Source organism: Schistocerca nitens, chromosome 1, assembly GCF_023898315.1.
Source record: "Schistocerca nitens isolate TAMUIC-IGC-003100 chromosome 1, iqSchNite1.1, whole genome shotgun sequence".
In the NCBI taxonomy this organism is placed as follows: Eukaryota; Metazoa; Arthropoda; class Insecta; order Orthoptera; family Acrididae; genus Schistocerca; species Schistocerca nitens.
In genome coordinates this window covers 1,026,946,194-1,026,968,653 of record NC_064614.1, presented here as the reverse complement: position 1 = coordinate 1,026,968,653, position 22,460 = coordinate 1,026,946,194, and the positions used below count along the sequence as shown (strand labels likewise).

General features: G+C 44.9%; 1 protein-coding gene across 1 annotated transcript in view; it reads left to right on the top strand.

Moving 5' to 3' along the window:
* The window catches only part of LOC126196614 (uncharacterized), a 124,149-nt gene that overhangs the window by 52,723 nt on the left and 48,966 nt on the right, over positions 1-22,460 (top strand). Inside the window, exon 2 of the mRNA XM_049934578.1 lies at positions 13,390-13,517. Within this exon, the coding sequence (XP_049790535.1) occupies positions 13,404-13,517 (114 nt within the window). The 5' untranslated portion in view covers positions 13,390-13,403. The remainder of the gene's footprint in view (positions 1-13,389; positions 13,518-22,460) is intronic.

Here is a 22,460-nt window from a genome sequence, read left to right as displayed (position 1 = left end):
ATTGAGGAGCTACTGGACCCAGTAGTAGCGGCTTCGGTCAAGAATACCATCGTAACGAACGGGAGAGCGGTGTGCTGACCCCATGCCCCTCCTAACCGCATCCTCCTCGGAGGATGGTCCCGATGGGCCACTTGTGGCCTGTAGACGGAGTGGTTGGTACAACAGATCCATTGTCTCCAGTAGCCCTTTATAGAGTAGTTGCATTCCGTTTGATTTTTAGCGCCTACATTCCATTGTCTCTTCACTGCGCTGAAAATACCTGTACAACAGTCCAAATGTCTACGCATGCTCTGTGTGTCATGGTTGGAAACGTGTTCCGTTCACTGACAGTTGTTAGTGTTTGCAACAGTAATGCCTTCTTTACTCTTCGTCCTCAAGCTTGCACTCAGTACGGCTCCATTCCGTCTCGGGTTTATTTTTCCGGCAGAATGCTGCATAGCAGTATGGATAGGTTTAGCGATGAAGAGTGGGCCGATATGCACTTTCTGCATGGGGTCACTAAAAGGAGGGAATAGCGGCAAAACGACGCCCTGTTGAGCTGTACCCGCAGCTCCTCGAAGCACGTAACATTGCTTCTGCATCTGTTACGTAGCGGCATACGACAACCCGGATCCTTCTATGTTACAACGATTGCACGTTACAAGCTTTCCCACTGTTGCTGATGTTGTTTTCACACAAGGAATAGTAATTAGCATTAGAAACCGAATGAATCATAACCATATCATTACCTGGTAGCGATACATCAGATCATGTGTACCTCATACTAAAATCCTCAGGGAATATCCTTGAAAATGGGTCAAGATTTTGCCTATGTTTAAAAACCGTAGGTGTTGGCAAAAAATAAAGCTATAGACAAATTAAATTTTATTAAAATCACGTTTCTACAAAGTTGTGACATGTGTCCAAGCAGAAAACCATGAGCCGCATTATGCATCTGGCATTTTGGTCCAAAGGCATCTGTTTCATGTCATGAACTTAGTTTTTGATTCAGATTATCACCTCAGCCAAGGGAGCCCATGCAAGGGCGGCCTCTTCCAAAATATTAAAAATACTTCATACCCAAGGTTTAGGACCCCCACCCTCACCCCGTCCTGCAAACTTCTGTGTAGGCGCAATTCATCACAGCCTGGTGGCATTTGCAGGAACATGCACAACAGTCTTGACACATCACAAAGAAAAAAAAAAAGAAAAGAACCAATAGAGCATTACAACTCACGATCGCGTTGCTCATGCAATTGGTCCTGTTCCCCAAAGTGGTCAATAAAATTAACTTTGATCGCACATCGACACAACATAAATAGTGACAATCAGAGGAGTCAGAAACAGTAAGCGCTACTGTACAACAGCTCTTCCGTAACTGTTGTATTCTGAAACTGACGGCATGTCACTGGTAGGAAGTAAAGGTCCTAGAAGACATTTACTAATCATTTGTGCCCAAATGTACACTGGAAACGTTTGCTGGTGAGGTCTTCCAGCAATAGCATTTTAATTTCCATTGTTTGACATGATCACTCGGACAGTTTGCACTCGTAAAGCAGGCCCCATTCCTGAATAACGCGCAAGTGCTCGTGTGTGTGTGTGTGTGTGTGTGTGTGTGTGTGTGTGTGTGTGTGTGTGTGTGTGCGTCCAGACGATTATGTGGTGTGTTCGCCACGCTTTTCGCATCCAGCATGCATCGGGAATATCTTGTATCTCAAGAAGGACCGCCGGATCGATCCACATAATTACAGACCTACGTCACTGATGTCATTGGGAAACGAGAATCCCCTGTATAAAAATCAACATGGCTTCCGTAAACAGGCCTTACGAAATACAGCTCGCCCAGTTCGTTTATGAAATGCAGGGCACCGTAGACAAAGGCGCTCGGCTGATTCAGCATTTCTCGACTTCCGGAAGGGATTCGATAGAGTTTCGCGTCGTCGTTTAGGAAACATAGTGGGACCTCACCCAGTACCTGACCAATTTTGTGTCTGGACTGCAGAACTCAACGAATTCTTTCTAACGGGACGAAATCGACAGATCGCAACACGGCAAGAACAGTGATACGACTCAAAAATGCAATACTTGAGGAAGAGATCAGAACTACACGACCATATTACCTTTGTATAAAATGAAATTGAATTTACGACCAAAAATAGTCATCTGAAATTAAAAGAAGCTGATACCATTTCAACGTAAGTTGAATAGAATTCCTTAGGCCGGCTATTCTCGGGTATTGCATTTTTGAGTTGTTGTTCACGTCGGGGTGCGATAAGTAAAGGAATTTCGGGAGTACCCGAAGAGAGTGCTATGGTGCATTTATTGTTAAAAAATACGCAAATGGCCTAGTGGAAAACATCAAAAGTTCCTAGAGACTATTCGCAAACGATACTGTTGTCCATATCACTATTGCATAAGACCTGGGACACTTGATGACTGGTACAGGGACGGACCCTGAACTTAAATAAATTCAATGCATTGCGCAGAAATAATCGAAGAACTCCATTGTTGCTTCAGATGCGTTTTTGATGGAAAAGCATTGGAAACGGTAACAACCTTAAATTATCCAGGAATAACCGATCCCAGCAACCTAGACTGACCATATAAATCTATCTGCAGAAAAGGCAGACACCAAGTTGGGATTCACAGAAAGACTGTGAAGGAAGTAAAATTCAACCATGAAAGAAGTGGCTTAGAAAACAATTGCTCGACCGTTTCTTGAGTAGCTAACCAATCTGGGACCCTTAAGAGAGCGTTATGGAGATGATCAACAAACTCCAATGGCAGTCGCTACGATGGAACCCATATTTCTAGATTTTCAGAGGGCTTTTGAAGCTGTTCCACACAAAGGGCTTTTCATCAAATCACGTGGCTATGGAATATCGTCGGAGTCATGCGACGGGATGTTTGATTTCCTGTCAGAAACGTCGAAGTTATAAGTAACTGACGGAAAGCCATCGAGTGAAACAGAAGAGGTATCTGGCCTTCCCCAAGGAAGTGTTACACGCCCTCTTATATATATATATATATATATATATATATATATATATATATATATATATATATATATATATCAAATACTGACGAATCGATTCCACAGACCGAACGTAAGGAGAGGGGCTAGTGTAATTGGTTAATACAAACCATAAAAAAATGCACGGAAGTATGTTTTTTAACACAAACCTATGTTTTTTTAAATGTAACCCCGTTAGTTTTGTTAGCACATCTTAACATATAAACAAATACGTAATCAGTGCCGTTTGTTGCATTGTAAAATGTTTATTACATCCGGAGATATTGTAACCTAAAGTTGACGCTTGAGTACCACTCCTCCGCTGTTCGATCGTGTGTATCGGAGAGCACCGAATTACGTAGGGATCCAAAGGGAACGGTGATGGACCTGAGGTACAGAAGAGACTGGAACAGCACATTACGTCCACATGCTAAAACCTTTTTATTGGTCTTTTTCACTGACGCACATGTACATTACCATGAGGGGCGAGGTAAACGTACACACGTGGTTTCCGTTTTCAGTTACGAAGTGGAATAGAGTGTGTCCCACTGGAAACGCGTCGACGTATGTGGTATCAGCATGATGGTGCACCTGCACATTCCGCAATTAACACTAAGCTGACCCTTGACAGGATGTTCGACGGGCGTTTAATAGGACGTGGAGGACGCATAAATTGGCCAGCCCGTTCTCCTGATCTGACACCTCTGGACTTCTTTCTGTGGGGTACGTTAAAGGAGAATGTGTACCGTGATGTGCCTACAACCCCAGAGGACACGAAACAACGTATTGTGGCAGCCTGCGGCGACATTACACCAGATGTACTGCGGCGTGTACGACATTCATTGCGCCATAGATTGCAATTGTTTGCAGCAAATGATGGCCACCACATTGAACATCTATTGGCCTGACATGTCGGGGCACACTCTATTCCACTCCGTAATTGAAAACGGAAACCACGTGTGTACGTGTACCTCACCCCTCATGGTAATGTACATGTGCGTCAGTGAAACAGACCAATAAAAAGGTGTTAGCATGTGCACGTAATGTGCTGTTCCAGTCTCTTCTGTACCTAAGGTCCATCACCGTTCCCTTTGGATTACTACGTAATTCGGTGTTCTCCGATACACACGATCGAACAGCGCAGGAGTGGTACTCAAGCGTCAACTTTAGGTTCCAACATCTCCGGATGTAATTAACATTTTACAATGCAACAAACGGCACTGATTACGTATTTGTTTATATGTTAAGATGTGCTAACAAAATTAACGTGGTTCCATTTAAAGAAACGTAGGTTTGTGTTAAAAACATACTTCTGTGCATTTTTTTATGGTTTGTATTAAACAATTACACTAGCCCCTCTCCTGACGTTCGGTCTGTGGAATCGGTTCGTCAGTATTTGATGTGGTTTACGAAATATATCCAGCGGTAACGTTAGGTGACTCACCCTGTATACAAGAGATTTGGGAAACAATATGAAGAGCCCTCTTAGACTGTCTGCAGATGATGCTGTAATTTACTGTCTAGTAAAGCCATCAGGAGATCAAAATGAATTGCAACATGATTTAAATAAAGCTGTTATATGGCGTGAAAAGTGGCAATTGATTCTAAACAAAACTAACATAAGACCAGCCAAATGACTATGAAAAGGAATCCTTTAAATTTCGATTACACGATAAATCATAAATTTATAGGTTATCTATTCAAATGGATACGTAGAGATTGCAATTACGAATAATTTAAACTGGAACCATGAAACAGAAAATTTGCGGGGAAGTCGAACCAAAGACTGCGCTTTACTGGCAGAATGGAACAAGTATACGAAAGATACTGCTTACACAACGCTTATCCGTCCTCCTCTGGAGTACTGCTGCATGGTATGGGTTCTTTACCTGGTATAATTGACGGGGACATCAAAAAAGTTTAGAGAAGGCCAAATCGTTTTGCATTATCGAGCAAAAGGGGTGAGCACGATACGCGAGTCGGGGGTGGCAATCGTTAAAACAAAGACTTTTTCATTGCAGCTTTCTTCTTTGAATGCGAAAATATTTTGTTTACTCCCACCTACATAGCGAAAAACGACTATCAATAAAAACATAACTCGCACGGAAAGGTTTATGTTTAGTTTTTCCTGCTTACTATTAGATAGTGGAACCATAGAAAAACAGTGTGAAGGTGGTTCGATGAACCCTCTTCCAAGCACTTAAATGTGAATTGCGGAGTAATGTAGACGTAGATGTAGAGGCGTTGTGTATCACGGAGGGATTTTTCTTGAGATTCCGAGAGCATACATTTGAAGCATAGTCGGACAACTTTACTTCCTGTTAATGGATGTATCCCGAATGGCCACGACGAGCAAATCGGAGAAATCGGAGCTCACACGGAGATTTACTGACAGTTGCTCTTCCCAGCGCCATTCATGAACGGAACATGAATTGGAGAAAAGTATAGTGGTATCAGATATACCCTCCACCACACACCGTAAGGCCTGCGAAATATAGATGCAGCTGCAGTTACTTCTAGCAGCTGATGCTCTTACGCCTATAATTACATCAGTGAGGTCAAAGAAGTCGTAGCTTTTGTTGCATCCAAAACAAAACACGTAAACAATTGATAAGGCGCACAGAAGTTACAGAAGCAGAACAAAAATTAAGAAAGAGTTGACTGGTGCGCTGCATGCGTTGTCTCACTTGTGCACATAATTCAGAAACAAAGGTTTAAAAATGAAGTGCATCTTAAAAGAAAACATCCGCTGTACGTAAGCTACTGTTTCCTCAAGGCTGCCTGCAGGGTCCTAACGTAGGGTGGAAAATTAGGGCCATTGTTGTGCCAGACTGAAAGTTTTTTTTCTTCAGTACGTGACCGGCTGCGAGTAAAGGAATATGGGGTCGATTTCAGCGTCCTATCGCCATTTATGTCACAGGACGTCATTACAGAAGGTGTACTGTTCCGTCTGGAGAAGAAGGTGAATTAGTCCGTGATCTCGTTCAAGGAAGGTTGTAGGTTGCAAGTTTTCTTTTGGTGTATTTCATACAGTTGCAGGTGGACATGGTAACGGGTGGATTACTGTTGCTGTGGTGAGGAGCATATCTCTATCAGCGACTGGGCTTGAGAGTTTTACTGAAAGAGATGTTCTTGTATATAAGACACCTCACATTTCTGAGTTCGCCAATAAGAGATATGGGGAATCTACTACTTCTCGAGCTGATGCTTATCTAATGATTATCACTAGGGTGGAAGACGGTCAGTGCCTTCATAGAAGCCGGCCAGAGTGGCCGTGCGGTTCTAGGCGCTTCAGTCTAGAACCGCGCGACCGCTGCGGTCGCAGCTTCGAATCCTGCCTCGGGCATGGATGTGTATGATGTCCTTAGGTTAGTTAGGTTTAAGTAGTTCTAAGTTCTAGGGGACTGATGACCTCAGCAGTTAGCCGGTCAGAGTGGCCGAGCGGTTAAAGGCGCTACAGTCTGGAACCGCACTACCGCTACGGTCGCAGGTTCGAATCCTGCCTCGGGCATGGATGTGTGTGATGTCCTTAGGTTAGTTAGGTTTAAGTAGTTCTAAGTTCTAGGGGACTTATGACCACAGCAGTTGAGTCCCATAGTGCTCAGAGCCATTTGAACCATTTTGAACCTCAGCAGTTAAGTCCCATAGTGCTCAGAGCCATTTGAACCTTCATAGAAAAATTTCTGCGGTTGCCTACGAGGCTGGACCATAAGTTGGTCAATTAAGAAAAGAAATCGGCCAGAGCTGACGACCCCCAGTTCTCTCAAGATTGTCTGCATCTCCGGACCAGATCACACTATCTTTCCCGCTCGCGCCGAAGACTTCGCTAAGAAACGATGAAGTTTATGGGTTTCCATTAACTGTTAACGAGATAAAATCGTGGAACTGAACCCCCCAATACCTCATAAGAGATCTTAGAAAGAAGCTGCCTGATCTTTCGTTTCAATAGAAAAATCGTCGAGCGACGGTAGTCGAAATATTGCGTAGAGATGTGAACTGTTGATTGCAGTCTCATATTGTTAAACAGCCAAAAACGATGAATACACGGAGAGATACAAAATATATTCTGAAACGTGTATATTCCTCACTGCCGAAATGTGATTTTGCAGGTATAAGGGGCTGTATTTAATTTTCGTTTGAAGTTGAATGAAGTGGCCACTGGATGCCTTGCTCTTCAGCTGCACGTTCGAAGCGCGTTAATCACAAGTCGTGTCGCGTACGTCAGCGGAACACCTTGACTACAGAGAAGCGAATATCCGCTTGGAATCTTCTGCAGCACCAGCAGCACCACAATTACAGCCGTACCAGGCCCGAAGGACGGCTGTCTAGTGCTGCCGGCATCTTCCTGAAACAACTACACAAGATTTCGCAGTCGTGGTTGTAAACTGTTACGCACGCAAAATCTGAGAAAATGAATGAAGACTAAAATCACTCTAGGTAAAGATTTGATACGGAATTACAATCAGGGCCGAGCTTGTATGAGTAATAGATGTATCGGATGTGGCAGAAGACCGTAGTTGGTGCTAGTAACATGAAATTCGCTACGAGACACAAATGCGATCAGTTATAGTGTTGTTCAAGTTTTTGGAGATCTTATCCAGCAAGCATGACAACAACCATCGAATTCAGAAGGACGCTATATGATCGTAAAGCTCAAACGAAATTGTAATTGAGAACAGGAAACTTGGAATATTTGGAAGATAGCGACGTTGTTTTCGCGTAACCCTGTTGGATAATTTTTGTAAACCAGTATTAGAAGAAAAGTGTGCGGCTTTGCCACTGTGTAGATTTTATCTCGCGTAGGGATTTTGCGAACACGATAAGAGATATTAAGCGGTCTACAATCAGACAGTCACATTTCCTTGAAAAAATGTCTCTTTAACGTATTGTGCAACGGTTTGCTGCTTGTAAACGTAGAATTGTCTGTCTGCGGCAAAGCTGTGCATACATTGTGAAACGTCGCCTTAGAAAAATCAGTGAATTACTGTGCCGGTAAACCCCTTACGTTATTTGATTTTAAAACAGCTGAGCAAAACTGAACGTACTCAGACATTTCTCTGACCATCACTAAACTGACACACAATATTTTTTGCGCAACGCAATCTGACTTTCGACAATCCCTACATAAGAATGGCCCTGACTAACAATAACCTATACCTTTCATGAATCACTTACCTCACAAAAATCTTCGTTACTCGAACTACTGCAATACGGCGAGCGCCAATACTGCCAGCTAAATAAAAGTTTCTAACTACTGAAGTCACTAACTACTGATAGGCATAGTTAGCAAATGAAAGATTTTGATAGAGAACAAACAATGTCTTTACCTTAATAGTGTTCAAAAGTCATAATATATACACTCCTGGAAATGTAAAAAAGAACACATTGACACCGTTGTGTCAGACCCACCATACTTGCTCCGGACACTGCGAGAGGGCTGTACAAGCAATGATCACACGCACGGCACAGCGGACACACCAGGAACCGCGGTGTTGGCCGTCGAATGGCGCTAGCTGCGCAGCATTTGTGCACCGCCGCCGTCAGTGTCAGCCAGTTTGCCGTGGCATACGGAGCTCCATCGCAGTCTTTAACACTGGTAGCATGCCGCGACAGCGTGGACGTGAACCGTATGTGCAGTTGACGGACTTTGAGCGAGGGCGTATAGTGGGCATGCGGGAGGCCGGGTGGACGTACCGCCGAATTGCTCAACACGTGGGGCGTGAGGTCTCCACAGTACATCGATGTTGTCGCCAGTGGTCGGCGGAAGGTGCACGTGCCCGTCGACCTGGGACCGGACCGCAGCGACGCACGGATGCACGCCAAGACCGTAGATTCCTACGCAGTGCCGTAGGGGACCGCACCGCCACTTCCCAGCAAATTAGGGACACTGTTGCTCCTGGGGTATCGGCGAGGACCATTCGCAACCGTCTCCATGAAGCTGGGCTACGGTCCCGCACACCGTTAGGCCGTCTTCCGCTCACGCCCCAACATCGTGCAGCCCGCCTCCAGTGGTGTCGCGACAGGCGTGAATGGAGGGACGAATGGAGACGTGTCGTCTTCAGCGATGAGAGTCGCTTCTGCCTTGGTGCCAATGATGGTCGTATGCGTGTTTGGCGCCGTGCAGGTGAGCGCCACAATCAGGACTGCATACGACCGAGGCACACAGGGCCAACACCCGGCATCATGGTGTGGGGAGCGATCTCCTACACTGGCCGTACACCACTGGTGATCGTCGAGGGGACACTGAATGGTGCACGGTACATCCAAACCGTCATCGAACCCATCGTTCTACCATTCCTAGACCGGCAAGGGAACTTGCTGTTCCAACAGGACAATGCACGTCCGCATGTATCCCGTGCCACCCAACGTGCTCTAGAAGGTGTAAGTCAACTACCCTGGCCAGCAAGATCTCCGGATCTGTCCCCCATTGAGCATGTTTGGGACTGGATGAAGCGTCGTCTCACGCGGTCTGCACGTCCAGCACGAACGCTGGTCCAACTGAGGCGCCAGGTGGAAATGGCATGGCAAGCCGTTCCACAGGACTACATCCAGCATCTCTACGATCGTCTCCATGGGAGAATAGCAGCCTGCATTGCTGCGAAAGGTGGATATACACTGTACTAGTGCCGACATTGTGCATGCTCTGTTGCCTGTGTCTATGTGCCTGTGGTTCTGTCAGTGTGATCATGTGATGTATCTGACCCCAGGAATGTGTCAATAAAGTTTCCCCTTCCTGGGACAATGAATTCACGGTGTTCTTATTTCAATTTCCAGGAGTATATATATATCAGTTCATGACATCCAGTCTTACAAATTTACTGTCTCTGATGGACACACGTCCAGATCATCCGCTCTCAAAACTCCGCCATCTCTCTCCCCACATCCACCACTGCTGGCGGCTCACCTCCAACTGCGCAACGCTACGCGCTGCTCAACACTACAATAGCGACTATTTCAACAATGCCCACCAGCCACAGACAGCACACAGCACAGCCAGTGATTTTCATACAGAGCGCTGGGTGACGTTACCAACATAAAAACCTAAACAGACTACTTACAATTGGCGTGTGTGCCTCGGCGGTTAAGAAGGATTGCAAAGCCTCAGTCGGTTTTAGGATAATTTTTGGTCACACATCGCACTGACGGTGATCTGTATTTGTGAAAAATGCCAACTTGCACCATGGTTCAGAGTTCACGTCAAATTGTCGTCTCCCATATAACAGTCTGGGTAAGTGGTAGGTGAAGGCATACCACCCGCAACAGGGCCTTGCAGAGTACGGAACTGTTTCATCCAAAGCAGTCTTCCGGTAAATGACATCTTCATGTTCTGTAGCCTAACCAGGAGTAACGATCTGAAATGTTGAAGTATAGACACTCAGGAAGCCAGTGGTAATACAGCGTATAGTATAAGGGGCAGTGAAATAAAAACGAGACAGATGGAAGAAAAGTAAGTAAACTGTTTATTATTTCAAAATGAATCACCATAACTGTAATACATTAATCCCACTGTCAGACAAGACATTCAGTGCCTCCATAGGAAACATTTTTGCGGTAGCCTAAGAGGTGGGACCACGTGTTGCCAAGGTTGTTTCGACTACACTGCAGAAGTTTCGGTGAGAAGCCCTTAGACCTCCTCCGTACAGTTCCAGACCTCTCGTCATACCATTTCCATATTTTTGGAGCCCTGAAGAAAGAGATTCGTGGCCGTCGATTTGCTTCGGACGAAGAGGTGCACATCTGAGTACAGTCACCGTTCCGTAGGTAACCGAAGACATTTTTCCGTGGAGGCGTTGACCGTCTTGTCACAGTGAGACAAGAGTATTAACAGTTGTGGCGATTACTTGCGAAATAAAAAAAAACTGTTTATTATAATTCTCCATCTATCTCGTTTTCATTAGAGTACTCCTTACATACCCTCCTCTCGCTCCTCATTCAGTCCGAAAACGCCAAGCAGTGTGTTGCTTTCGCTCGTTAAGTGGATTCTAATGACACAAAATTGGTGACTCACATTTGAGGCTTCCGGTAACTGGTCATTTAAGACGGGGTCAGTTGTGTTAAGGTGATTATCGACGCGACAGGCGTGTTACCCGCTTACATCAGGAACAAGGACACACCGTCATTTACGGGTGCGATTGAAGTTAGTCTAAGTGTTGGGATCTCGCATAGAATTTGTTGATAGAGGAAATTTCCATGCATAAACATATCTCAGTTTAACGTGTAGTTCCCGTAAGAGTTGACGATACCAGGAAGAATTTCTGCCGAAAGCCAGTGAATATTTAAAAATCTGAACAAGCTGGAGATCTCCGAAGATTGTAGGAGGGTACACGGGGTGATTCAGCCGCCCCTACCGATGTCGTTTTATGCAACCGGCAATATAATATCAGGAATAAACCAAGCGCGAGATTTTGATATTCTTTCGTTACTGTTGTCCTACAGAAAACATTAAGAGGAACCTTTTGTTGGAAATTCAATGTAGTTAAATTTTGTACTGGGATACTTTTTCGCTAGGGACCGTACTTTCCGGGTTATTGAAAACATGGTTCAAATGGCTCTGAGCACTATGGGACTTAACTTCTGAGGTCATCAGTCCCCTAGAACTTAGAACTACTGAAACCTAACTTACCTAAGGACATCACACACATCAATGCCCGAGGCAGGATTCGAATCTGCGACCGTAGCGGTCGCGCGGTTCCAGACTGTAGCGCCTAGAACCGCTCGGCCACTCCGGCCAACGGTTATTGAAGATAAACGTACAAATTGACCTTCAAATGCATCCCCACTCCACCACAGGTCAGCATTTCTAGTATCTTATTCATGGCACTCCCTCCTACCACTGAACAAAAATTTGCGATTGCATGAATTATTTCCCACATTCCACCTTTTCCTGGCCTTATTACGCGACCGGTTTAATCGGGCACATAAAAGCTATAACTGCTGTCAAGTCTTCGAAGTACACACTCCACAAAAAGTTCATGGAATCCAGATACTGATGGCTTCTGTTATTCATGCATCGATGTGTCTGATTTTCTATAAATGTTGTGCATAGGGCCTTAAGATGACATTAATGAGATTCCCAAACTGGTGGTCTAAATAAAATAACCTCTGGAAACATGCCGGTGTGCCGTATCTACTATGGATCAACATAAATTCAGATCTACATCTACATCTACATACATACTCCGCAATCCACCATACGATGCGTGGCGGAGGGTACCTCGTACCACAACTAGCATCTTCTCTCCCTGTTCCACTCCCAAACAGAACGAGGGAAAAATGACTGCCTATATGCCTCTGTACGAGCCCTAATCTCTCTTATCGTATCTTTGTGGGCTTTCCGTGAAATGTAAGTTGGAAGCAGTAAAATTGTACTGCAGTCAGCCTCAAATGCTGGTTCTCTAAATTTACTCAGTAACGATTCACGAAAAGAACGCCTCCTTTCCTCTAGAGACTCCAACCAGAGTTCCTGAAGCATTTCCGTAACACTCACGTGATGATCAAACCTACCAGTAACAAATCTAACAGCCCGCCTCTGAATTGCTTCTATGTCCTCCCTCAATCCGACCTGATGTGGATCCCAAACGCTCGAGCAGTACTCAAGAATAGGTCGTATTAGTGTTTTATAAGCGGTCTCCTTTACAGATGAACCACATCTTCCCAAAATTCTACCAAAGAACAGAAGACGATCATCCGCCTTCCCCACAACTGCCATTACATGCTTGTCCCACTTCATATCGCTCTGCAATGTTACGCCCAAATATTTAATCGACTTGACTGTGTCGAGCGCTGCACTACTAATGGAGTGTTCAAACATTACAGGATTCTTTTACCTATTCATCTGCATTAATTTACATTTATCTATATTTAGAGTTAGCTGTCATTCTTTGCACCAATCACAAATCCTGTCCAAGTCATCTTGTATCCTCCTACAGTCACTCAACGACGACACCTTCCCGTACACCACAGCATCATCAGCAAACAGTCGCACATTGCCACCCTATCCAAAAGATCATTTATGTAGATAGGAAACAACAGCGGACCTACCACACTTCCCGCTGTGTCCGACACTGGATTTGTAACCAAATGAACTCCGCACCAAGTAAACACTGCGCCGAAATAAACCTTTTATCGCACTGGCGCCTTAAGGTAAGAAAACAAAACAGAAAGGAGGGGGGAGGTGCAGGGTTGTGATTAGATAGCGGGAGCGGTTCACTGTTCGGCGCGCCGCAGCCGCGCGCCAGACGCTGGCGTCACCTACTGATGACGCCTCCAGAGCCGAGGCTGTGGGTTGTGGCTGTGGCGTGACTCACGCCCGCTGCAGTAAGGCGTTGGCGCGCACCAGTAGGCGAGTAGCAGCAGCACAAACTCCTCAGTGAGCGCGTTCCTCCGTCACGTTGCAGACGCAGCCGCCGCCATGTCGCACCAGGTGACCATCACGAGGACCACGACCACGACGACCACGTCGGCCATCCTCATCAACACTGGGTACATGCGCTCCTGGAGCGGCCTGCTCAAGCTGTGCCAGACGGTGAGTTCGTCTGTCTTGTCCAGCTCTTGTACTCACTACATCTCTCCTGCCACAACCCATGCATTTTTAGTGGCTCAGCGGTTCATTGATAAAGTGTCAAACTACCAACAGAAAGGTCTCGGTTCGATCCGGGGGCAAGCCTATGATTTTTGTCTCACTTCTCATTTCTTTCACCTATTGCAATGGGAGAAGCCGAGTTGCAATTTTCTTGAAACTGACTAGGTACATCAGTGTAAAGGTCAGAGTATAACAACAGCATACCAGCTCTAATATGACCACGCCTAGCAAAGGACTTGGTGATCACAGACGTACATATTAGGGCTTACATATTGCTCGACTTTATTGTTTAGACGTAGGACGTCCGCAACTGTCAGTGATATTTTCTATATTAGGGCTTACATATTGCTCGACTTTATTGTTTAGACGTAGGACGTCCGCAACTGTCAGTGATATTTTAGTACGTCCATCCTTGTGATCGATGGTCCGTAGGACTTGGGCTGTTGACTTACGTAAGAAAATGGCACACGTGCAGCCGTCGTTTTGATATTATTTTATTAGATAGCAACCAGTTTCGATGACTCAGTACACCATCTTCATACCTTAGCTCTTATACACAGTCCCATCAGTGGCCAACGTATATGAACTGGCTTCCGTAGAATACCTGTTGCAGACACAACATCGGTGTTAAAATATTCTACGGAAGGCAGTTCGTAGAGTTGATCACTGATGGGATTGTGTATAAAAGCGGAGTTCACCAGCTCAGTATCATCAAGGCCTGAAGATGGTGTGTTGAGTGGCCAGCAGATGTGGCCGAGCGGTTCTAAGCGCTTCAGTACGGAACCGCGCGACTCCTACGGTCGCGGGTTCGAATCCTGCCTCGGGCATGGATGTGTGTGATGTCCTTAGATTAGTAAGGTTTAAGTAGTTCTAAGTTCTAGGGGACTGATGACCTCAGCTCCTAAGTCCAATAGTGCTCAGAGCCATTTGATGCGTTGAGTCACCAAAACTGGTTGCCATTTACTAAAATAAGTTAAAAACGACGACTGCAAGTTTTTGTTTCTATTACGTGTCAGTAATATAGTGAGTGTGGTTTTTCTCAGTGACTGGAGTGAAGAGGGCCGAAGCTGGCAAATTTCTTGTTGAAAGTGAGTATGACTGTGTCGGAAAATAAACTGTTTAAAAAACTGTTTGCCCTGAACGTTAGTTAACTGACGCCTCCATTACGACCGAAATGCCGGTATTTCCAGGAAGTGATATTTTCCTTGCATCGCAGCACCAGTCAACACTACAAATTTGGTTATTCAGGCTTTTGACAGCTGATCACATTAATGTGACTGGATGTGTAGTACAGTGTAATTGTGGTGTTCTACAGCAAGCCCTGCATGACGCAAAGAGCCTACCAGTCCTGTTTCGTCAATGTTGTGCTGCAGTGTGACGAGGTGCGTCACCTAGCCCTGGGCCCGCTGTTCTGCTGGCGGTCGTCGCTTGTGTGGCTCACGTGCTGTCACCACGTCCAGAGGCGCACGCGTTCTGTTGACGGCGGTCCCATCATTCATCCCGCGGGTTTTCGCTCGCACGCGTGGAGCTGTAACTGGGACAACAAACAGCGCTCCCTTAATATTTGGCTCGCCTACTTAGTCTTCAGAGGCCCCTCCGGTAATAGCCCGCCCGCATCAGACTTATTTCTGCGGTGCGTGTTTACACCCGCCAGACGGCTGGCTCGCGCCCAGAGCAAACTCCCCCGCGAATGGCGGCCGGACAAGTTGCCCTTCTGTGCATCGCTTGGCACACAGGCGCGACTGAGAAAAGGTGCACGGAACAACACCTCACAATAAAGATGCAGCTACAGCGCGTGGAATACTTTTATGCACGTTCTGCATCGCAATGCTGCATCTTTAATATTTCGGTGCTGTGTGAGGACTAGTGGCCACTACTAGTCAAAGTTTTAATTATCACCCCAAAAACGTAATTAACTCTATTTTTAGTTACATGTCTGCAGTCGTACACATTCCCGCCTCACATTACTACAGGGTGGGCCAGGAGTCACGGTCGGAAACGTTTAATGTTATTGTATTGAAAGAAGATCAGTAACATCAAACAATTCCACGGCTGTAAAAGAGATTGTATTTAACCGAAAAAATAGTGCAAAAATAGAATAACACAAAAAACGAATGTTCCTACATACTTATATATTTCAAACTCTCTCACTAACCATCATTCTCGGCGCAGAGCTGGAGTCGCTGCCAGCGCAGAGTCGGAATCGCTGCCATGTGTGTTTGCTTGCCCGGCACAGGATTTCGAGACTAATCATCCTCAGGTGTTTCTGTCACCCAGATGTAAATATTTCGGTACCGCGAGATAAGATACATAGCACACTCGTCTGTCGTCATAACCTTACGGCGACCTGCTGATGCTGGAAAACTCCAAATAACTGTTCGTACGAATCGCGTCGAGTGTTCATAACATCAGCATTTAATTCATTGATGCTGCCGGGCCTAAGTGAACGGTAACCTCATTTATTCATCAAACAACACATAGAAGTTCTGAAAATTTTCATCTCCGCTGACTGCTTCCTTGTCAGTTTTGCTGGTGAGCGAAGCAATATGCATTTATGCGTTCAGTAATTTCGCTATCGTTGTCATATTTCTTTTGTCTTCCACTGCGTGGTGCATCTGTAGTAGACCCAGTTGGCCCTTCTTTCCACTTTCCGTAGATTAGCCCCCGTCGGGGCTTCTTTTCTCTAGTTGCATCATATCTATCGCGCATTCCTTCCTATTCATGCCCCCACACGATACGAAGAAGACTTTCCTTAGTTGTGAATCTGCTTGCATATGCCATTATAATAAATTTTTACAACAGGGTCACCTTGGTAGCATTCACTGAACCGCAAGCGAAACCACACGATCAGATGCCGTTTTTCAGACAGTGACTCCTGCATTGTAATTTGAGTGACCTCTATCAAAAGACAGCCATACTACGGGCAGGGAACGTTATGTTCAACCAAGAATACATTTCTTGAGTGTCATAACCACTAAACGATATCTTAAGTTACTTGAATACCTTCTGACCGTGACTTTGGGCCCACTCTGTATAGTAGAGGAGTTATAACAAACTCGCAGAGCCCATGAACGATAAAACTGGCTGCGTAATTTCGTTCTGATTCCTCATATATATATTCTCCGAATTTTTATTTGAAAGCTCTTCAAGCTTTTTAAATAAAAGGAACTTTATTAACATTCTACAGCTTTATTCTTCATGTCTATATATTTCTTCTTCAACATAGTCACCCTAGCGACGAACACATTTCTCCCAATGAGAGACCCGTTTGTTGATACAGTCGCTGTACAATTTTTGACTTCGTTCACGGATCCACAACCTCACCTATGCTTGCATTGATTCATCACTATCAAAATGAAGTCCTCGAAGGTGTCCTTTAAGTTTTGCAAACAGATGACAATCAAACGGGCCAAGTCGGGACTGTATGATGATGATCGATGATAGTGAACCCAAGACGTCTGATTGTTGCATATCTCGCAGTTCTCGGCTGTCATGCTGGAGTGGGTGCGACATGTGTGGACGAACTCTTCGAATTCGAAACACGGTTACAGCACGCTGTTCCTCTCACGCAAACATAGCTCCGTTACATACCTCCACGTTAGATGTTTCAGTTCAGAGCCCTCTAGCGGCAGTGCACTGTAAATATGTAGACATGAAGAACAAAGATGTAGTATGTTGATAACGTTTGTTTCATTTAAAAAGCTTGATGATTTTTCACGCACTCCCTCTTTATATACAGGATGAGGCAGCTAAGTCATAACACCCCTTGTACCTCCCCAACCGTAATAGGTACAAAGATGCCGTTTGGACAGTGAATTGCAGGAACAGGGGCTACTTGAATACATCACATTTCATGTTTGTGGTATTTTTATTACAGAGATATAAGGTCATCTTTGTTTTTTTTTTCAATGGAACCCTATGTTAAATTTTAGCGTAACATGGTGGGCTTAAAAAGACGGTTTCAAACATGTGTATATCATAATATTTAGGCGAATAGTTTTTGAGACACAGATATGTTCTCGTATCGTATTCGTCCTTCGAAGCGGCGTTGTCCGATGCGACCTTTCCTGTTGACCAATGAGGAACTTAACAGGGAAAGCGTTGTTCTCCTGCTTCTCGATAACGCCGCAAGGTGACACACGAGGCAGCTGGAGAGAAGGGTATAAAAGTGCTGCTGGGGTAGTGAGACATCGCATTTCCGTCACAGTTTCTTGGAGCAGACATGTACACCAACGAAGAAAAGATATGCTTCTAGTGTATGGTGAAAGCAAGAGAAATGCTGTTAGAGCAATAAAGCGATATTGAGAGCTGTACCCTGATCGTCCTACGCGCCAGCTTCTTGCACGCATTTGCAAGAAACTACTTGAATCGGGATCATGGAACGCCTTACAGAGGACAACGCAGAAAACTGCAACTGGCGAGGTACGTGAAGAGGGCGTTCTAGCGTTGACGCATAACGATCCTACTGTTTCGTCGCGACGTATCGCCTCGGAATGTGGTATAAGTCAGAGAAGTGATGAAATCTTCTCGGTCTTCCATCCGGGTAGCTGCGTCGAAAATCCGCGACATTTCGATGAGTGTCATTCTCATCATCTTCGCCAGCTACCCGGGCGGAAGCCCGAGAAGATTTCATCACCAGTATTCACCGGGAAAGCCTGCATTCACAGTCAGAGAAGTGTTCTACGCATATTGCACCGGCATAGATTTCACCCGTTTCACCTCTCATTACATCAAGCACTCTTCGGTGTGGATTTCCAACGGCGCCAGGAATTTTGCCGGTTTGCTCTTAGCACTACGGGACTTAACTTCTGAGGTCATCAGTCCCCTATAACTTAGAACTACTTAAACCAAACTAACCTAAGGACATCACACACATCCATGCCCGAGGCGGGATTCGAACCTGCGACCGTAGCGGTCGCGCGGTTCCAGACCGTAGCGCCTAGAACCGCTCGGCCACCTCGGCCGGCCAAAACAGCTACAGAATGACTTCCAAAAACATGGCGCATAACAGTCGGCATAGCGCCACAAGGAGCGTTAATTAACGTGCCACAGCGTCTCTGCGTATATTCTGTCTGTTTGGTGGGGAACTATAAAGAATATTCTCCAGCGGCCTGGGCACCGCCACGTGTTAACGAATTAGCTGTGAGCGTGTGCTGGCCGCTGACCTCATTCGGCGAACACGTCCAGCGTGCACTCACCGCTCCGCCGTACGCTGACGCAAGCTGGTATATTTATAGCACGAATAGCAGTCTATGAGGGGACGCGCATGTGAGGGCGTTTCAGAATTCCCAGTGACGAATGGAGTGCAGTACTCTCCCTTAATTTTTACTGCTCTCTTTGACATTCCTACATCCCCGCGCGGACGTAATTCAGGTAACGTAGCACCGCCCTAAGATATCTCGTGAGGCTGATGAGTTATAGTTTCAGTACTGAGACTGTTCAGCTCCAGTTGTCGAAAGTCTTTGATTTATTAACCACAACACGCTTCGTGACTACATTATTCCATTATCGAAACCTTAAAGTTGATATTCCATTAGACACTGTCAACAGCGTAAAAAAAAAAAAAAAAGCAGCAAACTTGTGTTGTCAAACACATAAATCTCTTCCTTGAACACCTCATGCTGGCGTATAACGCTCTCTCAAAGCTAACTTAGTTTGCTCAAAACAGGTCAGTCGCTGGAATTTATGTAATACGATCGCACGCAAGAGGCATGAACGGTAAATCCTTTCATCATATCTTTCCTGGACGTACCGTAACACTTCTGCTGCCTACATAGGAAGAAAACCATGCACGCCCCAGTACGTTTTATGACTCACAAATTGTATTCGACGCCAATAACTGTGTATGTCCTGCAGCAATTTACATAACATAAAGCAGTTGTTGAGCCCATTCATTAAATAAAAATGTGAATTATTTAAACATATCCTCTCTAATCTGTCCATAGAACTGATTTATGATTAAAAAATTATCCCATGGCGACGTATGTTTATCATCCCAGTTTTAAAAAAGGGGAGAGAGGGAGAGAGAGAGAGAGAGAGAGAGAGAGAGGTGGTGATGTAACAATCACGGCGTTTATATTTCTTCTGATTATGACGCTGACTCCCTCCTTAGAAGCGTCTAAGACCGTCGCCGTCAACCTTGTCCTTCTAACACTCTGGACGGTAGGCAGTTGGGGGTTAAAGATATTTTCGATTGGTTTTCATAATATGCTGGTAAGTAGTTATTATTGTATGCTGTAACTTGCTACAACTTTGATCGTAAATTTTGTTGCGTAAAGTTACTTTCCTTCTTTATACATCACCATTGCTGTGAAGCTAGTGGGCGGTTTACTAATAACAGAGATACAAAAGTTGACGGTAGGTAAAAACGGTTTACTACCCATGGTCCAAGGTATCTTCCTTGCACCACTTCCATCATCACTTGTTAAATATTCAATTGCTCACCGTTTTTGTGTATCAGATATTACGACCTGTCACAAAAATATATTAGAGGTTTAATTGCAGCGTACCGTCCATTATTGTCTACAATTTCCCAGCTTTCTGCGCAAAACTCCAGACGCCACCGGACGCTGCCGTGTCTGGCATTTGCGTGGTAAATTCAAAGGCAGTGAATATACTGGAATATATTTTTTGCTGTTGACTTGTTTTCTTTGATAAGAAGTGTACGAACATTGACATATGACAGGAACAGACGTCATCCGTGATCAGGCAACGCTAAGTTACTGTATCATATTTACCACTTTCTTTATTAGCACATTGTTAAACCCCGTTCATCGTTCTTTTTCCAGCACGTCCTCTGCTATTCAATTCGTTGTCTTCTATACTCTGCATCAGTCCTCCCGACGATCGTTTCTTTTTCGATTTCTCCAGATCTTTCCTGCAGCCCGTTCGCCTTGGTTGCCCTGCATTTTCTATTTATTTCATTCCTTAGGGGTTTATGTTGCTATAATCCTGCCTTTCCCTGAACATTTTGGTACTTCCTTCCTTCATCGATTAATTGAAGTACTTCATCTGGTACCCAACGTTTCGTCGCAGTTACCTTCCTTGTGCCTCTGTCTTTCCAACATTTGTGATTGCCTCTCCAACTGAACTGTCTACCCTGGTGTACGTTGTCACAGTATCTACACACCAAGTGAACATCAAACGCGTCTCGCCATTCCTCAGTACATCAGTATCCCACTTCCTTCCGCAGTGAATCTTTCGGACGATTCTCTTGAACTTCAGTCTGCTCTTCATCATTACTAAATCGTGGTCTGAATCTGTATCTGCACCTGGGTAGGCCTTACAATACAGTACCTGATTTTGGAATCTCTGCCTGATGATGATGTAATCCAGCTGGAGCTGTTCACAGTAGGTCTCTCTCTGCTCCAGCTTCCTATTCATGACAAATGTGCTCTCCTCGTTACATCATTTTCTGCTGTTGTGGCTATTCCCTTATATTCGTCTGACCAGAAATGCTCATCTTCTTTCCATTTCATTTCAGTGATACCCATTATATATAGATTGAGCCTTTGCATTTCCCTTTTCAGATTTTCTAGCTTTCTTACTACGTTCAAACTCCTGACATTCCGTGCTCCAACTCGTAGAATGTTATCTCTTCGTTAGTTATTTCATCTTTTTCTCATGGTCACCTCCCCCTTTGCAGTGCTCTCCCGAGGATCCGAAAGGGGGACTAATCCGAAATTTTTTGCCAGAGGACAGAGCATATCATCGTGACACTTTTTTTTTTCAATTAAAGCCGGCCGCGGTGGTCTCGCGGTTCTAGGCGCGCAGTCCGGAACCGTGCGACTCCTACGGTCGCAGGTTCGAATCCTGCCTCGGGCATGGATGTGTGTGATGTCCTTAGGTTAGTTAGGTTTAAGTAGTTCTAAGTTCTAGGGGGACTGATGACCACAGCAATGCTCAGAGCCATTTGAACCATTTTGAATTTCAGTTACAGGCCACATATCCTGTCATTCCACATAAACGTCTTTATTGCAGTGGTTTCCATTGCCTTCTGCATCCTCATGCCGTTCATAATTACTGATTCTTCCGGCTTCTAGGGGCATTTTTCCATCCTAGGTGCAAGATAGTGTACTGAACCTCTGTCCGCTCCTCCGCTCTCTTTGACAAGGTCGTTGGCAGAACGATGGTGACTTATTAGGCGGGAAGTTTTCGGCCGCCATTTGTAAGGGGTATGGTTTGCCGGCGATGGGCGAGGCATGACAGAATCTCTGACCAGAGAGTAGTTTATTGTTAGTTGTTGCTTGTCGCGAGTCTGCGCGAGTCGACAGTAGTAGTCTGTAGTTGTCAGTCTGCAGTAGTAGTCAGTCTACAGTAGTAGTCGGTCGGCTTTAGTAGCGAGTGGACAGTAGTAGTCTGCGGGTGTCGGCATGTGTCGGCTGTGTGCTCTGCTCGCGACTCTGGTCGGGACTCTGGAGGATGAGTATTGTTGTAGAAGGTAAAGAAGCAGCCTTGCGCATATCTAGTAATGTATGTTAATTGTAATTTAATTTGTTCAAAAAAATGCCCCAATAATAATTTTTTTTATAAAGTAACTCTTTTAAAGAAAAACATTCATTTCAATTTAAAGAATATTTCCTATGCACTCCTTCCAAGAATAAAAAAAAAAAATATACGCTAGCATTGCACGAAGCTGTGTCGATAAATATCTAAATAAGAGCAGAAATAGTTGCAGTTTTTATTGAGGTAAGAATTTTTGCTTGTTTTATTCAGAATACAGGGCCGAAGGTCAGCGCTGCTGTCCTTATAAAATTTACCAGATATTATTATTTCTGTTACGAGGTTACATTTCATTCATGGTTCATTATTTAATTAATATTATTGTGGGTTTATGGTCAATTTTCATCCCTTAATTTTTGCGGGGAGGTTACACTTGGCTCCATT